We start from the raw sequence: 20,337 nt of genomic DNA on the forward strand, positions 1-20,337 counted from the left end.
TGTATCTTTTACTACCAGACCCGTAGAGATTACCCCCGCAGTCTCGGACCGTGGGGGGGCCTCGCGGGGGGGCTCGCGTGTCCCCCCCCCCAAAAATGTTTTGGAAATACATGGGATGCACACTATGGTCTTATTGTCTTGTCTGTATTTCAAGCGTTGATATAGAAATAAAGAAAAATATATTTTATTGTGCTTTCTTTGTTAGGTTTGTTAGGTTTCTTTGTTAGGTTTGTTAGCCTAGTGACGTGACGACATAGGTCAGAAGGTCACAGACTGCCGCGGCAACAGTAAATAGGGAGCTTGAGTTTTGATATCTTGCCTATATGAGGGGGGGGGGGGGGATCTCGTGTTTCCGTTACGGTACTGGTTACTACCCCACTCCTTTCGAACGTGTTCTCCCTATGTGTATGTGATTTGTGTATGCTGTGTCTGGATGCTACTGGATGTCCTAAAATTTCCCTCGGGATTAATAAAGTATCCATCCATCTATCCAAGATCAAGTTACTGCTTACTACTCATTAATCTTATGAGTTACTCACATTTATAACTGGCAAAACAGAGCCTTATTGTAAAGTGTGAAACACATCACCCTTTAGTAATCTGTTGCTAACATTTATAACTGGCAAAACGGAGCCTTATTGCAAAGTGTGAAACACATCATCATTTATTAATCAGTAACTAACATTTGTAACTGGCAAAACGGAGCCTTATTGTAAAGTGTGAAACACATCATCATTTATTAATCAGTAACTAACATTTATAACTGTCAAAACGGAGCCTTATTGTAAAGTGTGAAGCACATCATCATTTATTAATCAGTAACTAACATTTGTAACTGGCAAAAGGGAGCCTTATTGTAAAGTGTGAAACACATCATCATCTATTAATCAGTTACTAACATTTATAACTGGCAAAACGGAGCCTTATTGTAAAGTGTGAAACACATCATCTTTTATTAATCAGTAACTAACATTTGTAACTGGCAAAAGGGAGCCTTATTGTAAAGTGTGAAACACATCATCTTTTATTAATCAGTAACTAACATTTGTAACTGGCAAAAGGGAGCCTTATTGTAAAGTGTGAAACACATAATCATCTATTAATCAGTTACTAACATGTATAACTGGCAAAACGGAGCCTTATTGTAAAGTGTGAAACACATCACCATTCGTAAATGAGTAACTAACATTCACATTTACCTAATATAAGTTTTTCACATGGAATGGAAAGTAAGATGCAACAGATACAAGCAAAAATAATGTATTCACACATGTTAAAAATCAACAGTCAAAATAATGAAACTGTTGAGTACAAGTGAATCTTATATTTAGACATAAAAGCTTTACGCAGGACATCAATACAACACTTGAAAGAAATAATGAGATTTCAGACTGGAAAGGCTTTTCGTATATCCTTGAACACCGTCCAAGTGGCCCATCAGGGTGACCAGAGCCAAAAGTCAATAATTTATCCGGATCACGGCACCGTTGTAACAAGTTGTGTTCTGTGTGAGTCTGTTTGCTGGGCAAGAAATGGCCACGCACTGAAGTTCTGATGCTTTGTTCCAGCGAAGTAGAGCTCTGTACACTGTACACATTAACATACAACGCGACAGTCTGTAACATGTAGTCGTCAAACACACTGGATATTAGCCTGTTAGCAGAGGGAAAACGTATGCTGGTCTGCGCCGGTCTGTGACCTTCTGACCTATGTCGTCACGTCACTAGGCTACCTAACAAAGAAAGCACAATTAAATATACTTTTCTTTATTTATATATCAACTCTGGAAACACAGACAAGACAATAATACCGTAGTGTGCATCCCATGTAATTCAAATTGAAAAAAAAAATTGTTTTACATTTTTTTTTTGGGGGGGGGGGGGGGGGGGCGACACACCAGTGGGTTGCCAAGATGGGGATCTTCCCAAATAGTGAGCCCGCATCGATGTATAAAAACTGTGTTATAACTCATTTATAATGGCTTATTATTGACTTACAAAGTGTTTACAACCTTATTAATAACCTAATTATAAACCATTTATAAACCTTTATAAATGGAGCCTTATTGTAAAGTGGTACCTATTTTTGGATATGTGTGACGTATAAAATATTATAATCAGAGTATAATCTGTGTGATATGTTAAATGTCGTTAGCAGACATTTCCTGGAGAACCTTTAATCAGTCATTAGTCTGACTGGAGCAGAGCTGTTCTACATGTTTACACATGTCTGTGTTGAGGAATCCTAATGGGTAAACCTCATAGAGAGGATGATGTAATCTACAAAATCTCCTCAACAGGTTTAACTGGGCAGCCATCAATCATCCATCAGTCTGACTGGAGCAGAGCTGCTGCAGATGCTGCAGTTTCCAGACACTCAGTACCAGATGATCATCCAGCTGCCCCACGGATCAGCACTGTGTGTCTACCTGTCCACACTTTAAAGGGTTATTTAATTTTCTAGTGATACATAATCACCATCTCTAAACTGATTTAACTACTTCTGGTGCCGCGTTTCCTTGGCGCGACCTAATTGCGGACACAATGGACTTTTGTGTCCTATAACTATTGTTCTCATTATTTTGAAGGCCTGACTTTTTTCTAATTATTGTTGGTACCATTTTCATTTTGTATAATGTGTATTTCTTTGACACATGATTTCACCCCTGTGCTGTGGGTCTGTGGTGGTATGGGCCAATTAGGGAGAGTTCAGCTCCCTAATGAAAGGGTTGACGTAGTAGTAGTTGGGAGGCTTCTTTGGTGAGAGTTTGTTTGGTGAGCTGAGTCTATGCTCTTCTCTATCATCTTCAGAAGCGTGAGGTTGATGTCTTTGTCTCTATTTAGTGACGTTTGTATTAAGCTGTAATACTGGCTGTGCATATACAGCTGTTTGTAAATATATTTTGTTTCAATTTATATTATAAGTCTCTTTGTTTATCTTTTCATCTTTCTTGGATTATGCACTTGGTGAAGGACAGACAAATTTGCAACCCACAGAGTTTTTGTCTCCCTGCTGCCTTTTGTGCCTACCATAAAAGACCCTTGACACGGTTACCCTTTGACATTTGGTGGCAGCGGTGGGATGGGAGAAGTACGGTTGGTGGATGCGTGAGGAACGCCTGTGTGTGTGAAGTGCAAGGGTGCGCTTCCCGAAGGGGAAGGCAGTGGGACGATGTGCCGTCACTACACATGATACCATCGAGCATGGCTCTTTGGCGTTGCGGTCAGAGTGCAGGTTTGGTACTCTGTAGACCCAGGTCCAAGTCCGGTGCACATTACGTATAGTGAAACGTGTGTTTTTATTCTGTTTGGTCATATATTCTGTTTGCAAATGTTTTATTACTCAACAGAAATTGAGGAACGGCTCAAGCTTGGTGGAAGTGATGTGGCAGGCAAAAATGCCGGTTCCGAGTGTGTAGAATAATTTGGGTAAAGTTTGTATCCCAAACAGATCATACTGAACATCATAGAAGATGGCAAACAAGTGACAGATTACTTCAAGTGTAATGTGCCCATCAGTGCTTTTCACGACGGGCTGCAGAGTCAGAATATTTTCTATTATCAATAATGGAAGAGAAAAGCACATATTAATGCTAAATATTACACTGTTGAGATGTCTAAATCTTACTTTGTAACCATTTTATGTGTCCTACTATACAAGGAAAGGGGGTAAACGCTTCTGCATTAACTAAATGTCCACATAATTAACCATAATATGCTAATAATTATCAGAAATTAATCATACACCATCCTACACTCCACTCCACATGAAACGTGTTTCTAAATCTACAAGAATTAAAATGATGTCATCATTCGTGTCCTGACACTTGGATTCCAGCAGCAGCTTCTGTTGCTCATCTGGGAGAGCAAAGTGCTAATGCATAACCATGTGTGGTGATGTATACATATTTAATGTCTCTATGATATATGTGCATAGACCCCTTATATCTAATAGCGGTTTAACTGTGGAACTGTAGTAGCATTAGTCTGACTGGAGAAGCTGCTGCAGACGGTCTCTCAGCCTCTCAGATCCAGACAGCTCCTCATTCATATCACAGGGGGCGACACAGTTTCTGTTTGCCTGTACTGTTGTCTGGAATGATTTAATTTGTTTTCAGTGTTATTTACCTTATCTGTTAGATCAGGTTATGTGGATAAGTAGTGAAATCTCATGATTTTTCCTCATTACTTTATGTTGTGTAATATGAATGTAACATATCTGGTCAGATTTAATATTTAATATACTCCATACAACCATATATGTCACTACTGTTATTAAACTTTCTTTTTTCATACTGCAGTTTGACTCAGCTTGGCCAAGACAGTGACCTGTGTAGAGCTCAGCCTGTTTGATAGAGAATAGAAAAGGAAAGTGTCAGTGGAAATATATCTGTATCTCTGTGAGTCAGAATAGCCACACAGAATAGAAAGTTTAAGTGTTATAGTCGTGTGTGGCTATGTTGAGGCCAATGTATGTGTAGTCATGTGTGAATCAATGTGATTACGGTGCCCAGTTAGAAGAGGGAAATGATTAGTAATGCATGCAAGACCCTATGTCTCTGAGAAGCAATACTAACAATAACCCTTGTATGGTGTGGCAAAACCAACTACGGAATAATCCTGAATATATATATATATATATATATATATATATATATATCCTAACAGTCATGTTCAGTGAACAAAACAAATCAAATACATGTGCAATGGCAAAGGTATCTGTATCTCTGAGAGTCAGAATAGCCAAACAGAATAGAAAGGGAAATTATTTTAAATTTCAATCACAGGCTGCTGTGGAGAACCACACTTTTGTCATTGCCAACCAGTCACATTGGGCTGCTGGACAATACATTATGTCAGATATGTCAGTAGACACATTATATCAGTTTAAATATACCTGTGTTGATTTTCTAGCCTTGCCTGTTGCCTTGTGATTGCTAGTGTAACACAGAGGAGCAGGTGTGATTTATCAAAAGCTGCTCACATGATCACATCAAGCCAAAATGTTATTCTGATTGCTAAGGAGTGTCTACATAAACAGGCCACACCCCACTGTCTTTGTTCTCACAGCCACACAGTCTCAGGAGCTCATGGCCAGTGTGTTACTTCTCTCTAGTGGCCAAAGTGTGTAACTGCAGTGTTTGATGGTTATTATTATTATGACGTGTATTGGTGTGAGTCCTGGACATTATCTGTATTTTTCATGATAAGCTCTACAACAGTGTAAGCTGAAATCCAAGGTGAAGAATTTGCTCTATGTTACATCAATTCTTGGGTGTAATTATGTAGTCCCACAGACTCCTGGCAGGCCTGAGGTAGGTGCCGTATGACTGGTTCACACACACACACACACACACACACACACACTCACACTCTCTCTCACACACACAACACACACACACATTCACACAGACCTTCTGTTATTCCAGATGTCCCCTTTAACCTCTTAGTTACACTCCTGTTAAACTTAAGTCAGTTATTCAGTTTGAGGTCACAACTCACCATTCATTGCACTTCTACTCATCTATATCTATGCCATCCGTGGATTTATCTCCCATCTTATCCTGTATTTGTGTCTGACTGTGTTCAGTGGGGCATGAATGCCAAAGTCTTCTGTTAATATAATCCCTTAATGTGTGCATTTGGGTTCATTCTCTACTTCCCCTGTACTGATCAAGTCTGCAGTATATACACCTTGTGGTCCATAAAATAAACACACTACCAGTATAAACATTTTAAATAATGTATCTGCATTACATTTTTAAGAATGTATGTTAACTTCCCCTTGTGTGTTGTGTGTGATTTGTTCCATGTATATGTTGTTTCATTGTGACCCTGTGTTGTTTAACCACTCTGGAATGGAACTGGCCGTGTATTGTTATGGCTTTGTAAAATATTCCCAATGGTGCCATAGATTATGTTGATTGTGTGACTGTTTAAGGAATCATCATTCACAGATTCACAGGGTAAAGCAGTTGTGACCATCTTGTTTCAAACATGTTGCCCCTATAGTTTTTTAATCCTGCCAGTTTACTCAAATGTAAAAGTGATTCCTCCTGATCAAGAGTCAAGAGTTTTATTACCATGAGTCAAATATTTAATAAAAATATTTAGCCCATCATAAAAGCACTGTTCTTGGTCTTCATCACACACAAAAACAGTTTTTCAGGTTTTATTTTTAATTAATACCAGTAACGTAACAAATGCACTTACTGTGAAAAGATACATCACAAATCTATAGAAATATCTTTAACATACAATCAGTAGATATATGGTTAACCTCAGAGAGAGAGAGAGAGACAAGAAAAAGTGTCTAACATTACTCTCTCTTTGTATTCAAACATCCGGGTTTCCTCAGCAGGCCGCTACCGCTACTGTTGTTGTTCGTGGAGGTGGAGCCATTTTGAACGGAGCCAACTACTACTCGTGTGTCAGTCCAGCACCTAGGGAATGGTAGCCCGGTGTGTTTTTTTAACATATCAAGAAAATAAATAGGTGCGCGAGAAGTTGGCGTCGTTTTCCTGTTAAAGATCAAGCTCAGTTTCGTAGACATGAAAACTCTAGTACTGTTCCTGCCGAATAGTTGCTTTTTAAATGGCTCCAGCAGCTTCAGGCGTGTGATTGTTTGGAGCACTGGCTATTGATAAACTCGCTGTAAGTTATCCAACAGTTAGCTAATAGCTTAGCACAGTCACAGCCGGAGGCCCGGTGGGTCCCCTGTTTAGCTCGCTTGTAGGGGCTAAGCACCTCTAAATGTTTGCGAAGGAAACGCAACTGAAGGAAACCGACCTGTCACGCGTCGCCGTCACTAAAGGAATATGTATGATCCCTGGCTGACTTTTGCACTCGTTTGGGGAACTTTCTGCGTAGGTAAGTTAAGCGTGTAGCATTGGAAGTGATTTGTTGCTGGCATCCAACATCAGTTTGCTAGTGGCCAAGAAGTCAAATGATGAGCTAACGTGGATCAGGGTCAATAACTGGCTCCAAGAGGAATATAAAACGTTTATCAAGAACGAAGACAAATCAGCGGTTCATTGTGTTCACTGCAATCCTATATACAGTAGCAGGCATACAATAACTAAGGCTGGCTTCGCTTACACTTTAAATGCGAGCTAGCTTGGGCTGCTAGCTAACATTAAACAACAAGCTAGCAAGGATAGCTGGTCAGCAACCCACCCACTTCATTGTTATCTCCTGTGTATACGTTGAATTGGTCAAGCGCGACCTGATCTTTTCAGCACTTCGATTAATAGGTTACTGTAGTGTGTGTTGGTCCTTGAACGACTTAAGTAAGTTATGTTTTCACTCATCTTGAAACAGATACTTGCTTTTGTGTAGTAACCGTTACCCAGTTAGCTATTCAGTTTGTCCTAGACCGGTTGCTCACCTAGCTGGTATAGCTCAGCTAACGATCTTAGACTGGTGGAGAGCCAACTATCAATCTATGGAACAACTCTCGATACATCTACTAGTGTGTTGGTCAGTGGTTTCACTGAACGGTCAGCGTTTTGGCATAAAGGCTTTTCATACCATATTAATTCTAACAATGCAGTTATCCTCAGAACCTGGTAGGATTTAAATCTCATGTGTGATAATGTAGTTCAAAGTTGTATAAGACCAACCTAAAATTTGACGGTCTTCACTCTAAATACCAGCTCAAAATGTACCCTCTTAGCTGCGACTTTAGGCCCTATTGTGGTACAACGGAGATTTTTAAACAAAGACGATTTTTTTTTGTGTGGTAGAAAAAAACAATAGCACGTAACTTTGGCATTTGTTTTTGTTTCACCCCTGGCAAAGATAACATTCAAGTTATAATCAGCCGAAATATATACCCGAGTTAAGGTATCACCCAGCTCAGTCGTACTCCACATTGTTAGATATTGAAGTAGACTGTAGAAGAGACCCATAACCACTTAAGAATTATTTAATCAAACCAACTTGTGTGCATCAGTTGCCAACAGTCAAAGCCATCATCAACTTTCATTGAGTTTGTGTATAAGAACAAAAGATCTTTACTGCAGAAGGTGGTATTTCATTGAGTTTGTGTATGGGTTAAGAACAAAAGATCCTTACTGCAGAAGGTGGTGTTTCAGGGGAGTGTGGCTGCCCGAGTTCCACTCTCCTCTGCCGACAGTGCCACAGGTGCTGGGGAGACAGGTGCTCCGCACAGCATGCGGGGTGTCAACGCTGACCATGGTGGTCTGACACCTGGGGAACTGGGGGCAATAATGCAGCCCCTCACAGCAGCTCCCTCTGTACCGGATCTGGGCTTGGTCTTACTGAAAGGGTTCATGTCATCAGCCATCATAAGAAAAGACCCGGGACTCCATATGAATCTCTTAAGTTCTGTATGGAGATGATGAACGTGTGAGTGAGGGGGTGTTATGTCACTAGATATCTTAAGAAAACCAGTTTAGACTGGATTATGGTTTTCTATGGTAATAATGAATGTGTGTGTGTGCGCTGAGACTTTGTTTAGTGCTCTATGGAGATGTGAAACACACACACGTGTGTGTGTGTGTGTGTGTGTGTGTGTGTGTGTGTGTGTTATGGTATATAGAGAGAGATGGATGGTGAGAGTGTGGGGGTTGGGTTGTCACAAAGCTGAGGCAGAAGTTTAAAGGTCCAGGATTATTATGTGACTAGGCACGCAATGACATGTTGTGCTTCTTAAGATTAATATTATTTAGCTCATTTTTGGCACCTTTTCAACTCTGATTCTGTTGCAGCGCCAACAGATCCGTCCTAATGCTTTGTGGTACCTAGTTGATAGGTCCACTGATTTTGTTTTAATTGCCGCTTTTCATTGCTTATTTTCCCATTGAAAATGAATGCGAGGGTGTTGGTGTAGTGGCTAGCATGGCAGCCCTCCAAACCGGCAGTATACCTTTGTAAGGTGGTAGCAGGAAGTTATTCTGGTGTCTGATTTGTTAAGACCTGTCACCTGACCGGAACGGAAAAAAAACATCAACATGCTAAATACCCAACCTCTAGGGGTATGCAGAGGATCTGCATTTTGTTCAGTTCAACCAAATGTATGCTTAAAAAACAGCATCTGACTTCACACCATCAACCATTCATATAATACTGGTATACGGGTGGTCGATATAATTAGTTTGTAATGGATGAGGGCGGTTTCTAAAAGTTCACGCAGGGTTGTGTAATTAACCTTCATGTTTGACCTTACATTATCGCAGTGCTGAATGGTCTGTCTATCATCTTGTCATAAGATAACAAGGAGGTGTAGGTTTGTGTGAACTTTTTTCTTCATTCAAGTGATTAGATATAGCTAGTGTAACTTGCATACAATAACTAAGTTATGTTTCCGATGGTTGATTAATTTGCCCTGAATAGGACAAACGTAATCTGATATATTGACCCGTTGAAAACCATGCAGGTAACTCCAGATAACGTTATGACTCTTTTTGTTGTAAGCTTGCGTTCTAACACAAGCCAGCTTGTGTCTCATGAACAGTCAATCTCAAGATCAGTGAATCTGCTGGAAACCTCACCAATACCAATAATGTCTGTGAAATATTCGGAAACGTTCAACCGCCCTCTTTCAAATGTATGAATGCGTTTTTGCATGGGGCTACAATTTTCGTTATTGAAGACATGTGGGAAAAGGTGTGACTCCTGTAAACACAAAAGCATGTGACTGCTGACAATCTTAGAATATAGTATGGTTAGGATTTATGCATCGTCCTACTGCAAAAGGTCTGTAGCGATAATACTATGACAGAAACCTTGATAAAGTGAAGGCAGGTTATGTGTGTCGCTACCAACTTTGCTGTTTCGCGGTTTTCCTGTAATAACACTGCATTCATCGCCCATCTGTCTTCAAACTACATGTGCGAGCGAGCACACTGTGTTTAACAGCATATACAAAAACACACCAACAGATTGAAAATTTATTGATTAACAAAGGGCTGTATTTAGGCGACATTTATTTATGTGATGTGCCTTCCTGTGAACACAATATGTCTGTTGTATAGTTTGTTCGACACAATTTTTTCACTATTTCCTGTGCACTGCTTTCATTCCTATGTCTGAGCCGTGCAGTTACGGTCCTCTACTACTGCTGAGCGATCGCACTACTGCTGATCAATCACACTACTGCTGATCAATCAATCACACTACTGCTGATCAATCAATCACACTACTGCTGATCAATCAATCACACTACTGCTGATCAATCGCACTACTGCTGATCAATCAATCACACTACTGCTGATCAATCACACTACTGCAATCACACTACTGCTGATCGATCAATCACACTACTGCTGATCAGTCAATCACACTACTGCTGATCAGTCAATCACACTACTGCTGATCAGTCAATCACACTACTGCTGATCAATCAATCACACTACTGCTGATCAATCAATCACACTACTGCTGATCAATCAATCACACTACTGCTACTTCGCATTTTCTTGTGTAGAGACAAAATCGTGAACTTCCCAAGACCGTTTTTGAATTGGCAATGTTGTTCATTACAGTAATGTTAGTCAGCTCACATGTCAAATCAATTGAACTGGCACACTGTTTCCCTGTTATGATATTGCTGTCATTTACATTGAGCCTGTACAGAAAACACACATGTGCACAGATGGTGTGTTCTTGCAGATTTCCTTAAACACAAACAGATAGACCTCAAGCTTTCATAAAAATGAAGGTATTAGGGTGACTATTGACGCTTTTGTTCCCTAAAAGTGACCTACAAAACAATATGAACTACCAAAGCATTATGCACAAGACAGCAAAATGTTTATAGTACTATTGTATATGAGGTCTAAAATTAACATGATTAACAATGATGATAATGATAATTATATACAGATTGTAGGGCTTACATTAGAATGACCGATGAGTTCTAAAGTTCACTTGATTAGAAAGCACTAAGTAGGTCATTCCACCACCGAGGTACCACTAAGGACTACAATCATGATTGCCATCTCTTGCTTTGGAGACAACAGATGTTCTTCAGAGGAACGTAGTTGTCAGGTTCTTCCTAGATCTCGATAAAGTGCTCACAATCAAGACCATCAACCCATTTTGAGCCTGAAAGCTTGCGATTTTTGCTGCCCTGCGCCTAGTTAGATGATATTTGTTACTAATCCAACAGGTGGCAGGAGAGCCAAAACCTTATTTTGTCGGGTGAAGTGTTATCTTCCGCGTAATTGCACAGGTTACGGTATGCAACTGACTCGGGAATGTGTGTTTTGCAATGATAATTATGTTTGTTTGTTTGTTTGTTTAGTAATATAAGTGTGTGTTTGTCCCTCAGGGCTCAGTCAGGGGGAGGTGGAGACTCGGGAGTGTGTGTTCTACAATGATAACTGGCGGACGGAGCGGACCAATCAGAGCGGCCTGGAGCGCTGCGAGGGCGAGAAGGACAAGCGGCTGCACTGCTACGCCTCCTGGCTCAACTCTTCCGGAACCATCCGCCTCGTCAAGAAGGGCTGCTGGCTCGACGACTTCAACTGCTACGACAGGTGCCAGAGCTGCAAACAAACAAACAAACAGAATTATGGATGGATAGACAGACAGAGGGAAAGAGAAAGCAAGAGAGAGAGAGTGAGAGAAAGAAAGAAAAAGCAATAAGTATAACAGAAGGATAAAATCTAAACAAATATGCAGAAATAATTGGGTTATATTAAATTCAACTGTTTCGACCGGTGCCAGGGCTGCTACTGCTAAAACTCGATCTTCCCTGATGAATGGAGTTAACCACAGAAGAGGCAGAAGCTCCTAGTTCAGTATTGCCTTGTTTCAAAGTGTTCGGTTTCCTTGTAGCAATATACCCGACAGTGTAATACCTCAACTGCTAACAACAACCTGGTTGGTTGTTTGAATACCTTTATATGTTTGTGTGCTGGTTAAGTGTGAGCGAGTACAGGTGTGTGTGCGTCCAATTCACCCGTTCACTCAAGGGGTTTACCAGATCTATGCCAGGGCCAGGGGCTATGTGTCCGAGATCGGTGTGAAGTTTACAGACACAGACGGAAGCCTTAGGTGTGTTGTTGCACTCATTGTATGTTATTGGCTGTTGGTATCCAGGCAGGAATGCGTAGCTACGGAGGAGAACCCCCAGGTGTTCTTCTGCTGCTGTGAGGGGAACTACTGCAATGAGAAGTTCACCCACCTGCCCGAGGCCCTCGCACCCGCAGGTAACACCCTCACTGTCTTCTCGTGTGTGTGTGTGTGTGTGTGTGCGTGTGCGTGTGCGCGTGCGCGTGCGTGTTCAGCTCTCAGACTCAAGCGGGTCTGTGTTTCACAAGGTATTTCTGTTCAGTGTGTCAGTAGTGAAGTGTGTGTGTGTGTGTGTGTGTGTGTGAGTGGTGACATACTGTATCCATCCTCCTGATTCAGTGGTGATGGATTGTTTGTGTGTCTGTTACGACTTTTGAAAAATACACACTGTGCACAATACTGGTGAATCAAATCTCAATATATTTATAATGCAAATCACCGCTGGCTCAAAGGAACACAATGTGTAAGCTATGATTTGATTAATCACCATCAAATTCAGATTGTATGTTATGTATATGATGTATATTACAGCCACGCTTTCAGGCATGCTGTGATGTGGATTGCTAAACAGTACCTGAGAGTTTTAAGGAATAGAGGAGTCTGACGAGTCGATGTACTTTATGAGGGATATGCTTTATTTGAGTGTTAACTGTACATTCCATAAAATCAAGACACAGCAAACATTCGCTTCTGTTTCCCTCATATTCCTTTTCTTAACATATTCTGTTCGTAGGTCGTAGGTGCTTGGCATCCAGACTTTAATCGCATGATATCTCTTCCCGCTTGCTTGTGAAATTGGTGACGTTTGCACCAAACCGGTTTATGGGTGGTTTTAGGGCAATACTGCAGACATATCAGCCCGATGGTAGAAACAGAAATGGTTTTTGTTCTCACGCTCGATGCCTCAGGCCATTAGCCCCGATTGGCCTGAACGATCGCCCTAGCGCACTGGCCCGATAGTGGAATCATGGCTATTGGTACAGGACGAATCTGTTCCCCTTATCCCCCTCCCTTTGTGCTGTTGTTGTGTGTGTGTGTGTGTGTGTGTGTGTGTGTGTGTGTGTTAATATATTTCTCTGTCATTGATACAGTGAAGATCCGGCCTCCCTCGGTGCTGGGCGTGTGTGTTTTAGTGATTGTGTTTGTTTGTGTGTGTGTGTGTGTGTGTGTTAGTGATTGTGTGTGTGTGTGTGTGTGTGTGTAATAATATATTTCTCTGTCATTGGTACAGTGAAGATCCGGCCTCCCCCTCCCTCAGTGCTGGGCGCGTGTGTGTGTGTGTGTGTGTGTGTGTGTGTGTGTGTGTGTGTGTGTGTGTGTGTGTGTGTAATAATATATTTCTCTGTCATTGGTACAGTGAAGATCCGGCCTCCCCCTCCGTCTCCCTCGGTGCTCAGTGTGCTGGTGTACTCCCTGCTGCCCCTCTGTCTGCTGTGCCTGCTGCTGCTGGTGGGGGGGTGGCTCTACCGCCAGCGCAAGCCCCCCTACGGACACGTGGACCTCGGCGAGGTGAGGGGGCGCTCCGGGACTGGGGGGGGTCACACAGGGGGTTACGTGAGGGGGCGCTCCGGGCCTGGGGGGGTCACACGGGGGGTTACGTGAGGTGGGGCTGGGTTGGGTTTAATTGGGTAGATACTGGGTTACGTGAGGTGCGGTTGGGTTTAATTGGGTAGATACTGGGTTACGTGAGGTGCGGTTGGGTTTAATTGGGTAGATACTGGGTTACGTGAGGTGCGGTTGGGTTTAATTGGGTAGATACTGGGTTACGTGAGGTGCGGTTGGGTTTAATTGGGTAGATACTGGGTTACGTGAGGTGCGGTTGGGTGTAGTGGAACCCCCTTATCCGCTGATTCGGTAGCCATGGTTTCAGTTGTCTGCGGTTTACCGAGGCCCAAAAACCTTAAGTATCAAAAGAAGGGGACGAAGGAAGGAAAGAAAAAAAGGTATGTCGTGTACAAGATATTTTTTGTTGCTCCATCGTCCGTTGAGGGTTAAGCAATGGAGAGACCAAATTCCCATGTTATGATCGTTATATTTTGTGATTAGTTATTTTTGTCCTTGTGCGTCATTTATATCATAGGTATGTATGTACAAAAAAAACATGGTATTCACTGGTATCCACAGTTTCAGCTGTCTGCGATAGTTGAGTTACATTTGATTGGGGTTGGTACGATCGCCTTAGGTTAAGTTTGATTGCTCAGTAATTAGTGATCGGTTAGGTTAGAGTGCCCACTAATTAGTGATTGGTTAGGTTAGAGTGCTCACTAATTATCGATTAGTTAGCTTAGGTTAGAGTGCTCACTAGTTAGTGATCGGTTAGGTTAGAGTGCTCACTAATTAGTGATTAGTTAGGTCAGAGTGCTCACTGCTAAGTAATCCTCCTCTCCTCTCCGTGTAGGACCCTGGTCTCCCATCTACCTCTCCACTGGAGGGCCTGAAGCCGCTGCAGTTGCTGGAGATCAAAGCCAGGGGGCGCTTCGGCTGCGTGTGGAAGGCCCAGCTCATGAGCGAACATGTGGCCGTCAAAATCTTCCCCATTCAGGTGGGTCAACGTGTGTGTGTGTGTGTGTGTGTGTTAATAGTTTTCTGGTTATAGTGTAGTCATCGTCAGTCTCGTTGTTACTTGAGCCTGGAGGGCCCAGAAGAAGCATGAGGCTCTGAATGCTGTGTGTGTGTGTGTGTGTGTGTGTGTCTATAGGATAAGCAGTCATGGCAGAACGAGCGGGACATCTTCCTGACCCCCGGCATGCGACACGAGAATCTGCTTCACTTCATCGCTGCGGAGAAGCGCGGAACCAACCTGCAGATGGAGCTCTGGCTCATCACCGAGTTTCACGAGAGGGTGAGGGTTCTTGCACCTGTGTGTGTGTGTGTGTGTGTGTGTGTGTTTTTTTATCCATTTGTCAACATGTGGATGTATTATACATTTACATATATGTGTGTGTGTGTAGGGTTCTCTGACGGACTACCTGAAGGGGAATGTGGTGAGCTGGCCAGAGCTGTGTTTGATGAGTGGGAGCATGTGCCGAGGCCTGGCCTACCTACACGAGGATCTGCCCTACAGACCAGAGGATCCCAAGCCAGCTATAGCACACAGGTACACACACACACACACACACACACACACACACACACACACACACGGGTACACACACACGCACACGGGTACACACACACACAGGTACACACACACACACAGGTACACACACATACACACACAAGTGGAAATGTCCTAGAGTGTGGGCCACACTCACTCTTGCATCCAAAGCACACCTATGTATGGGTACACACACACACACTTCCTTAACCAGTGTCTGTGCTTGCAGGGACTTCAAGAGCCGGAATGTGCTCCTGAAGACTGACCTCACTGCAGTGATCGCAGACTTTGGGCTTGCTGTTCGCTTTGAACCTGGGATACCACCTGGAGACACACACGGACAGGTAAACACACACACACACACACACACAAACACACAAATGACCAGTCGTAGCTGGCATAGCCATTACTCTGGTTACAATGACCTAATTTACTCACTCACTCACTCACTCACACACACACTCTCTCTCTCTCTCTGTCTTTCTCTCTCTCTCTCTCTCCCCCCCCCCCCAGGTGGGTACCAGGCGCTATATGGCCCCTGAGGTGCTGGAGGGGGCCATTAACTTCCAGAGGGACGCCTTCCTGCGCATCGACATGTACGCCCTGGGCCTGGTGCTCTGGGAGGTCATCTCACGCTGCACTGCAGTCGACGGTGTGTGTGTGTGTGTGTGTGTGTGTGTGTGTGTGTGTGTGTGTGGTGTGTTCGTGTTTGCTCACACCTGTGTGTGTGTGTGTGTGTGTGTGTGTGTGAGGGGCAGTGTTAATGTCTCTCTGTGTGGTGTGTTCGTGTTTGCTCACACCTGTGTGTGTGTGTGCGTGTGCGTGTTTGTGTGTGGCGGTATTAATGTCTCGCTCTGTGTATGTGTGTGTGGTGGTATTAATGTCTCTCTGTGTTTGTGTGTGTGTGGTGGTATTAATGCCTCTCTGTGTGTGTGGTGGTATTAATGTCTCTCGCTCTGTGTGTGTGTGTGTGTGTGTGTGTGTGTGTGTGTGGTGGTATTAATGTCTCTGTGTGTGTGTGTGGTGGTATTAATGTCTCTCGCTCTGTGTGTGTGTGTGTGTGTGTGTGTGTGTGTGTGTGTGTGTGTGTGTGTGTGTGTGTGTGTGTGTGTGTGGTGGTATTAATGTCTCTGTGTGTGTGTGTGTGTGTGTGTGTGTGTGGTGGTATTAATGTCTCTCTGTGTGTGTGTGTGCGCCTGTAGGCCCTGTGGAGGAGTATGCCCCGCCGTTTGAGGAGCAGTTGGGGCAGCACCCGTCTCTGGAGGACCTGCAGGACGTGGTGGTGCACAAGAAGATGAGGCCCCTCTTCAGGGACTGCTGGCTCAAACACCAGGTTAGCCGCGGCTAATGCTACCGCCCACACTGACACTAGTGTGACTGGGAGAGTAGGGACTGCTGGCTCAAACACCAGGTTAGCAGCTGCTAATGCTACCGCCCACACTGACACTAGTGTGACTGGGAGAGTAGGGACTGCTGGCTCAAACACCAGGTTAGCCGCGGCTAATGCTACCGCCCACACTGACACTAGTGTGACTGGGAGAGTAGGGACTGCTGGCTCAAACACCAGGTTAGCCGCGGCTAATGCTACCGCCCACACTGACACTAGTGTGACTGGGAGAGTAGGGACTGCTGGCTCAAACACCAGGTTAGCCGCGGCTAATGCTAACGCCCACACTGACACTAGTGTGACTGGGAGAGTAGGGACTGCTGGCTCAAACACCAGGTTAGCCGCGGCTAATGCTACCGCCCACACTGACACTAGTGTGACTGGGAGAGTAGGGACTGCTGGCTCAAACACCAGGTTAGCAGCTGCTAATGCTAACGCCCACACTGACACTAGTGTGACTGGGAGAGTAGGGACTGCTGGCTCAAACACCAGGTTAGCCGCGGCTAATGCTAACGCCCACACTGACACTAGTGTGACTGGGAGAGTAGGGACTGCTGGCTCAAACACCAGGTTAGCCGCAGCTAATGCTAACGCCCACACTGACACTAGTGTGACTGGGAGAGTAGGGACTGCTGGCTCAAACACCAGGTTAGCCGCGGCTAATGCTAACGCCCACACTGACACTAGTAAGACTGGGAGAGTAGGGACTGCTGGCTCAAACACCAGGTTAGCCGCGGCTAATGCTAACGCCCACACTGACACTAGTAAGACTGGGAGAGTAGGGACTGCTGGCTCAAACACCAGGTTAGCCGCGGCTAATGCTAACGCCCACACTCACACTAGTGTTACTGGGAGAGTAGGGACTGCAGTTTGGACTTGTACACTGTCTATATAGAGCATGGTTTAACAGACATTGCTATAGCAGGTAGTTCAGTAGCTTTGGACGAAAGTGTCTGTAAAATACTTAACTACTTATTAGTTTACACAGTTTATCATGACCGTGTCGCTTCATTTATGAAACATTTGCTGCTGGTGTTGCTGCTGTATTCTCTCAGTAATTTCTTTGCCATTTCATGTTTTTCCCTCCCGTGTCACTTCCTGTGCCCTGTGTCCCATGTCACTTCCTGCCTCAGGGACTGGCCCAGCTGTGTGAGACGATAGAGGAGTGCTGGGACCATGACGCCGAGGCCCGTCTCTCGGCCGGCTGCGTGGAGGAGCGCATCGCCCAGGTTTCCCGGGCGACCAGCAACAACACCACCACCTCTGACTACCTGGTCTCCGTGGTAACCTCCGTGGCCAACCTGGACATTCCGCTCAAAGGGTCCAGCACCTGAGGAGAAGAGACCCTCACGTGACCTTTGAAGACGCAGAGAAAGAGACAGAGCGAGCTCGAGATCTCAGTGAAAACGAAACCCTTCTTTATTTTTGAAAGAAAAATGGCTGCTATTTTACCTCATGTTTTGTTTTTCAGGATTCGTATTTTGTTTTCTGTGTGCTGGATGCAACTCAGGTGACCAGCTCACAAAACCAGAGAGAGTGAGAGAGAGAGAGACACACACACACACACACACACACACACACACACACACACACACACACACACACACATTACCTCATGTTTCTCTCTGCGTCACCATCCACTGACTGTGATGAGGATGTGCTGAGAGATTCAAACACAATACCTCATCTTACTTTTAGCATCTGTCCATCTTTGGATGACCATCGTTTGACTTTTACCTCAGAAGAATTACCTCACGTCTCTTTATTTTTCCTCTCTCTCTCTCTCTCTCTCTCTCTCTTTCGGGGTAACCATCTTGTGATGTTGGTGCGCGCACGAGAGAGAGGGGGAGATGACGTTACCTCATGCCTCTTGTCATCTTTTTCTGACTGACCACAAAGGGTACGAGGGAGACTCGAACACATTACCTCACGGTTCCATGACACTCACTCTCTCTCTCTCTCTTCTCTCTCTCTCTCTCTCTCTCTTCAGTCAGGCGCTCTCTGTGGTATTGTCTACTGTTGTTGATTGTTTGGACGCTTACACCTCCACTCCTGCCTCCCGTCTCCACTGACGCTCCAAATATTACCATGGCGATTCTGTGGCATTCCGGAGGATTGGAGAAGACTGTTACTCATAATGACTTGTGATGACACACCCCCTCCCCTCCCCTCCAACCTCTCTTTCTCTCTTGGCCATTCAGTTTTTTTGTTTTCTTTTATCAGGGATGATTTTAGAAACATTCAGGTCTTTCTTTTTAGTTTTTTTTTTTTAAATGGCTCTCCTACTCAGACTCCTCCCCTTCTGTCCTCACCACAGGCCGACTCCAATTAGCCTCGTTAGGGGGGTGTTAATTGCCTAACGAGGGGTTTGAGGAAGCGTGTGTGCCATGAGTGACTGGTTTGACTGAAGCCTCTTTATAGCACACTGGTGAAGGCCTGGCTTTTGTCCCCCCGAACTCTGTATTTGGATTGGGTGGAGGGGGCAGGTGGTTGAGTAGACGGGCCCAATCAGGCACACGATGGGGAGGGGACGGGGTGGGGCTTAGTGGTCAGGGTCTAAATATCTCAGGTCTCCTTCAGATATTCTGTGCACACACAGAGCTGTGTGTGTGTGTGTGTGTGTGTGTGTGTGGTGTGTTGCGTTTCCAGAACTACTGGCCTGACTACTACTATCAGCAATAGAGCATTAATCTAGCCCATATGTACGCACACACACACACACATATACTGAGACATGGCTTTATAGCCACACATCTGCACACACACACACACACATACACACACAGCAGCCATTCTGTGTTTGAAATGCAATATTATGCCAGAAGCAGGGATCGTCACAGTGCTGCTGCTGCTGAACATATCCTCACGTCCTCATCAATTCTTGACGTGTTCTCAATGAGCAGGCAGCTTTTTAACACAAACCGTACCTCGGCACATTTGAAATCAACTATCAGTTTTGTACTTTTTCCTTTGTGTGTGTGAGAGGATTTTATCACTTAAGGCCGCGGTTTGTTAGGCCTACGGGACAGATCAGTGACTCATTTTATCAGTGTGTGTTGGGCCGTGTGCTCCCGGTTGGTGCTGGGCCAGAGCTGGGCCAGAGCTGGGCCAGAGCTGGGCCGAGTCCGGAGCCCGCGGCTAACGGCACCTCTTCTCTCAGGGCGGCCACCAGCGGCCGAGGACTCCTGTGTCGGACGCGCTCTCATCTCATGGAGTTTTAAAAAAAGGGACAGGGACTCCTGCAAGAGTCACGTTCTTCTCTTTTGACTTGTTGTTGTTGTTTTTGTTATTGTTGTTGTTGTTTTTGTTATGGTTTAAGTCGTGCATTGTTTCTCGCTGGACTTTATACATCATCATTCCTTGCTACGTTGGATTCTTTTCGGATAGGTACACATTTCAGTGTCAACGCTTATTTAAAATAACACTTGTCTCCTACCTCATCTAACATTCAGTAATAAGAGGGAACCACAGGGGTTAGCATAAGCCATGGAGCAGTTAGCATAGGCCATGAAGGAGTTAGCATAGGCCATGGAGGAGTTAGCATAGGCCATGGAGGAGTTAGCATAGGCCATGGAGGGGTTAGCATAGGCCATGGAGGATCGCAACAGCAGGGGTTAGCATACGCCATGGAGGGGTTAGCATAGGCCATTGAGGATCGCAACAGCAGGGGTTAGCATACGCCATGGAGGTTCGCTACAGCAGGGGTTAGCAGAGGCTGCTCTGAGGGTACTGATGACATGGCTGCTGGTGTCGTATGAAGCAGTGCCGAGTGCGTTTAGTTTTGGCCGATTTCAGTATTCGTTCAGGTTGTA

At 44.4% G+C, this 20,337-nt stretch overlaps 1 protein-coding gene across 1 annotated transcript; it reads left to right on the forward strand.

The window, feature by feature from the left end:
• Positions 1 to 6,379: 6,379 nt before the first annotated feature.
• Positions 6,380 to 20,063, forward strand: LOC105892316 (activin receptor type-2B-like). The gene is made up of 11 exons (XM_031562835.2): positions 6,380 to 6,869; positions 11,296 to 11,503; positions 12,069 to 12,178; positions 13,399 to 13,550; positions 14,440 to 14,583; positions 14,740 to 14,883; positions 14,993 to 15,138; positions 15,368 to 15,482; positions 15,652 to 15,790; positions 16,341 to 16,471; positions 17,659 to 20,063. Exons 1-11 carry the CDS (start codon positions 6,818 to 6,820, stop codon positions 17,857 to 17,859), a joined length of 1,542 nt encoding a protein of 513 aa, XP_031418695.1. The 5' UTR covers positions 6,380 to 6,817; the 3' UTR covers positions 17,860 to 20,063.
• The last annotated feature ends 274 nt before the right edge of the window (positions 20,064 to 20,337 follow it).

Source organism: Clupea harengus, chromosome 25, assembly GCF_900700415.2.
Source record: "Clupea harengus chromosome 25, Ch_v2.0.2, whole genome shotgun sequence".
Taxonomy (NCBI): domain Eukaryota; kingdom Metazoa; phylum Chordata; class Actinopteri; order Clupeiformes; family Clupeidae; genus Clupea; species Clupea harengus.

Bases quoted from the DNA above. Each gene is read 5' to 3' on its own strand.
- LOC105892316 (XM_031562835.2), top strand. From the start codon at position 6,818: ATGTATGATCCCTGGCTGACTTTTGCACTCGTTTGGGGAACTTTCTGC. The intron at 12,179-13,398 runs GTAACACCCTCA...TCATTGGTACAG, and splicing joins CGAGGCCCTCGCACCCGCAG to TGAAGATCCGGCCTCCCCCT. The intron at 14,584-14,739 runs GTGGGTCAACGT...GTGTGTCTATAG, and splicing joins TCAAAATCTTCCCCATTCAG to GATAAGCAGTCATGGCAGAA.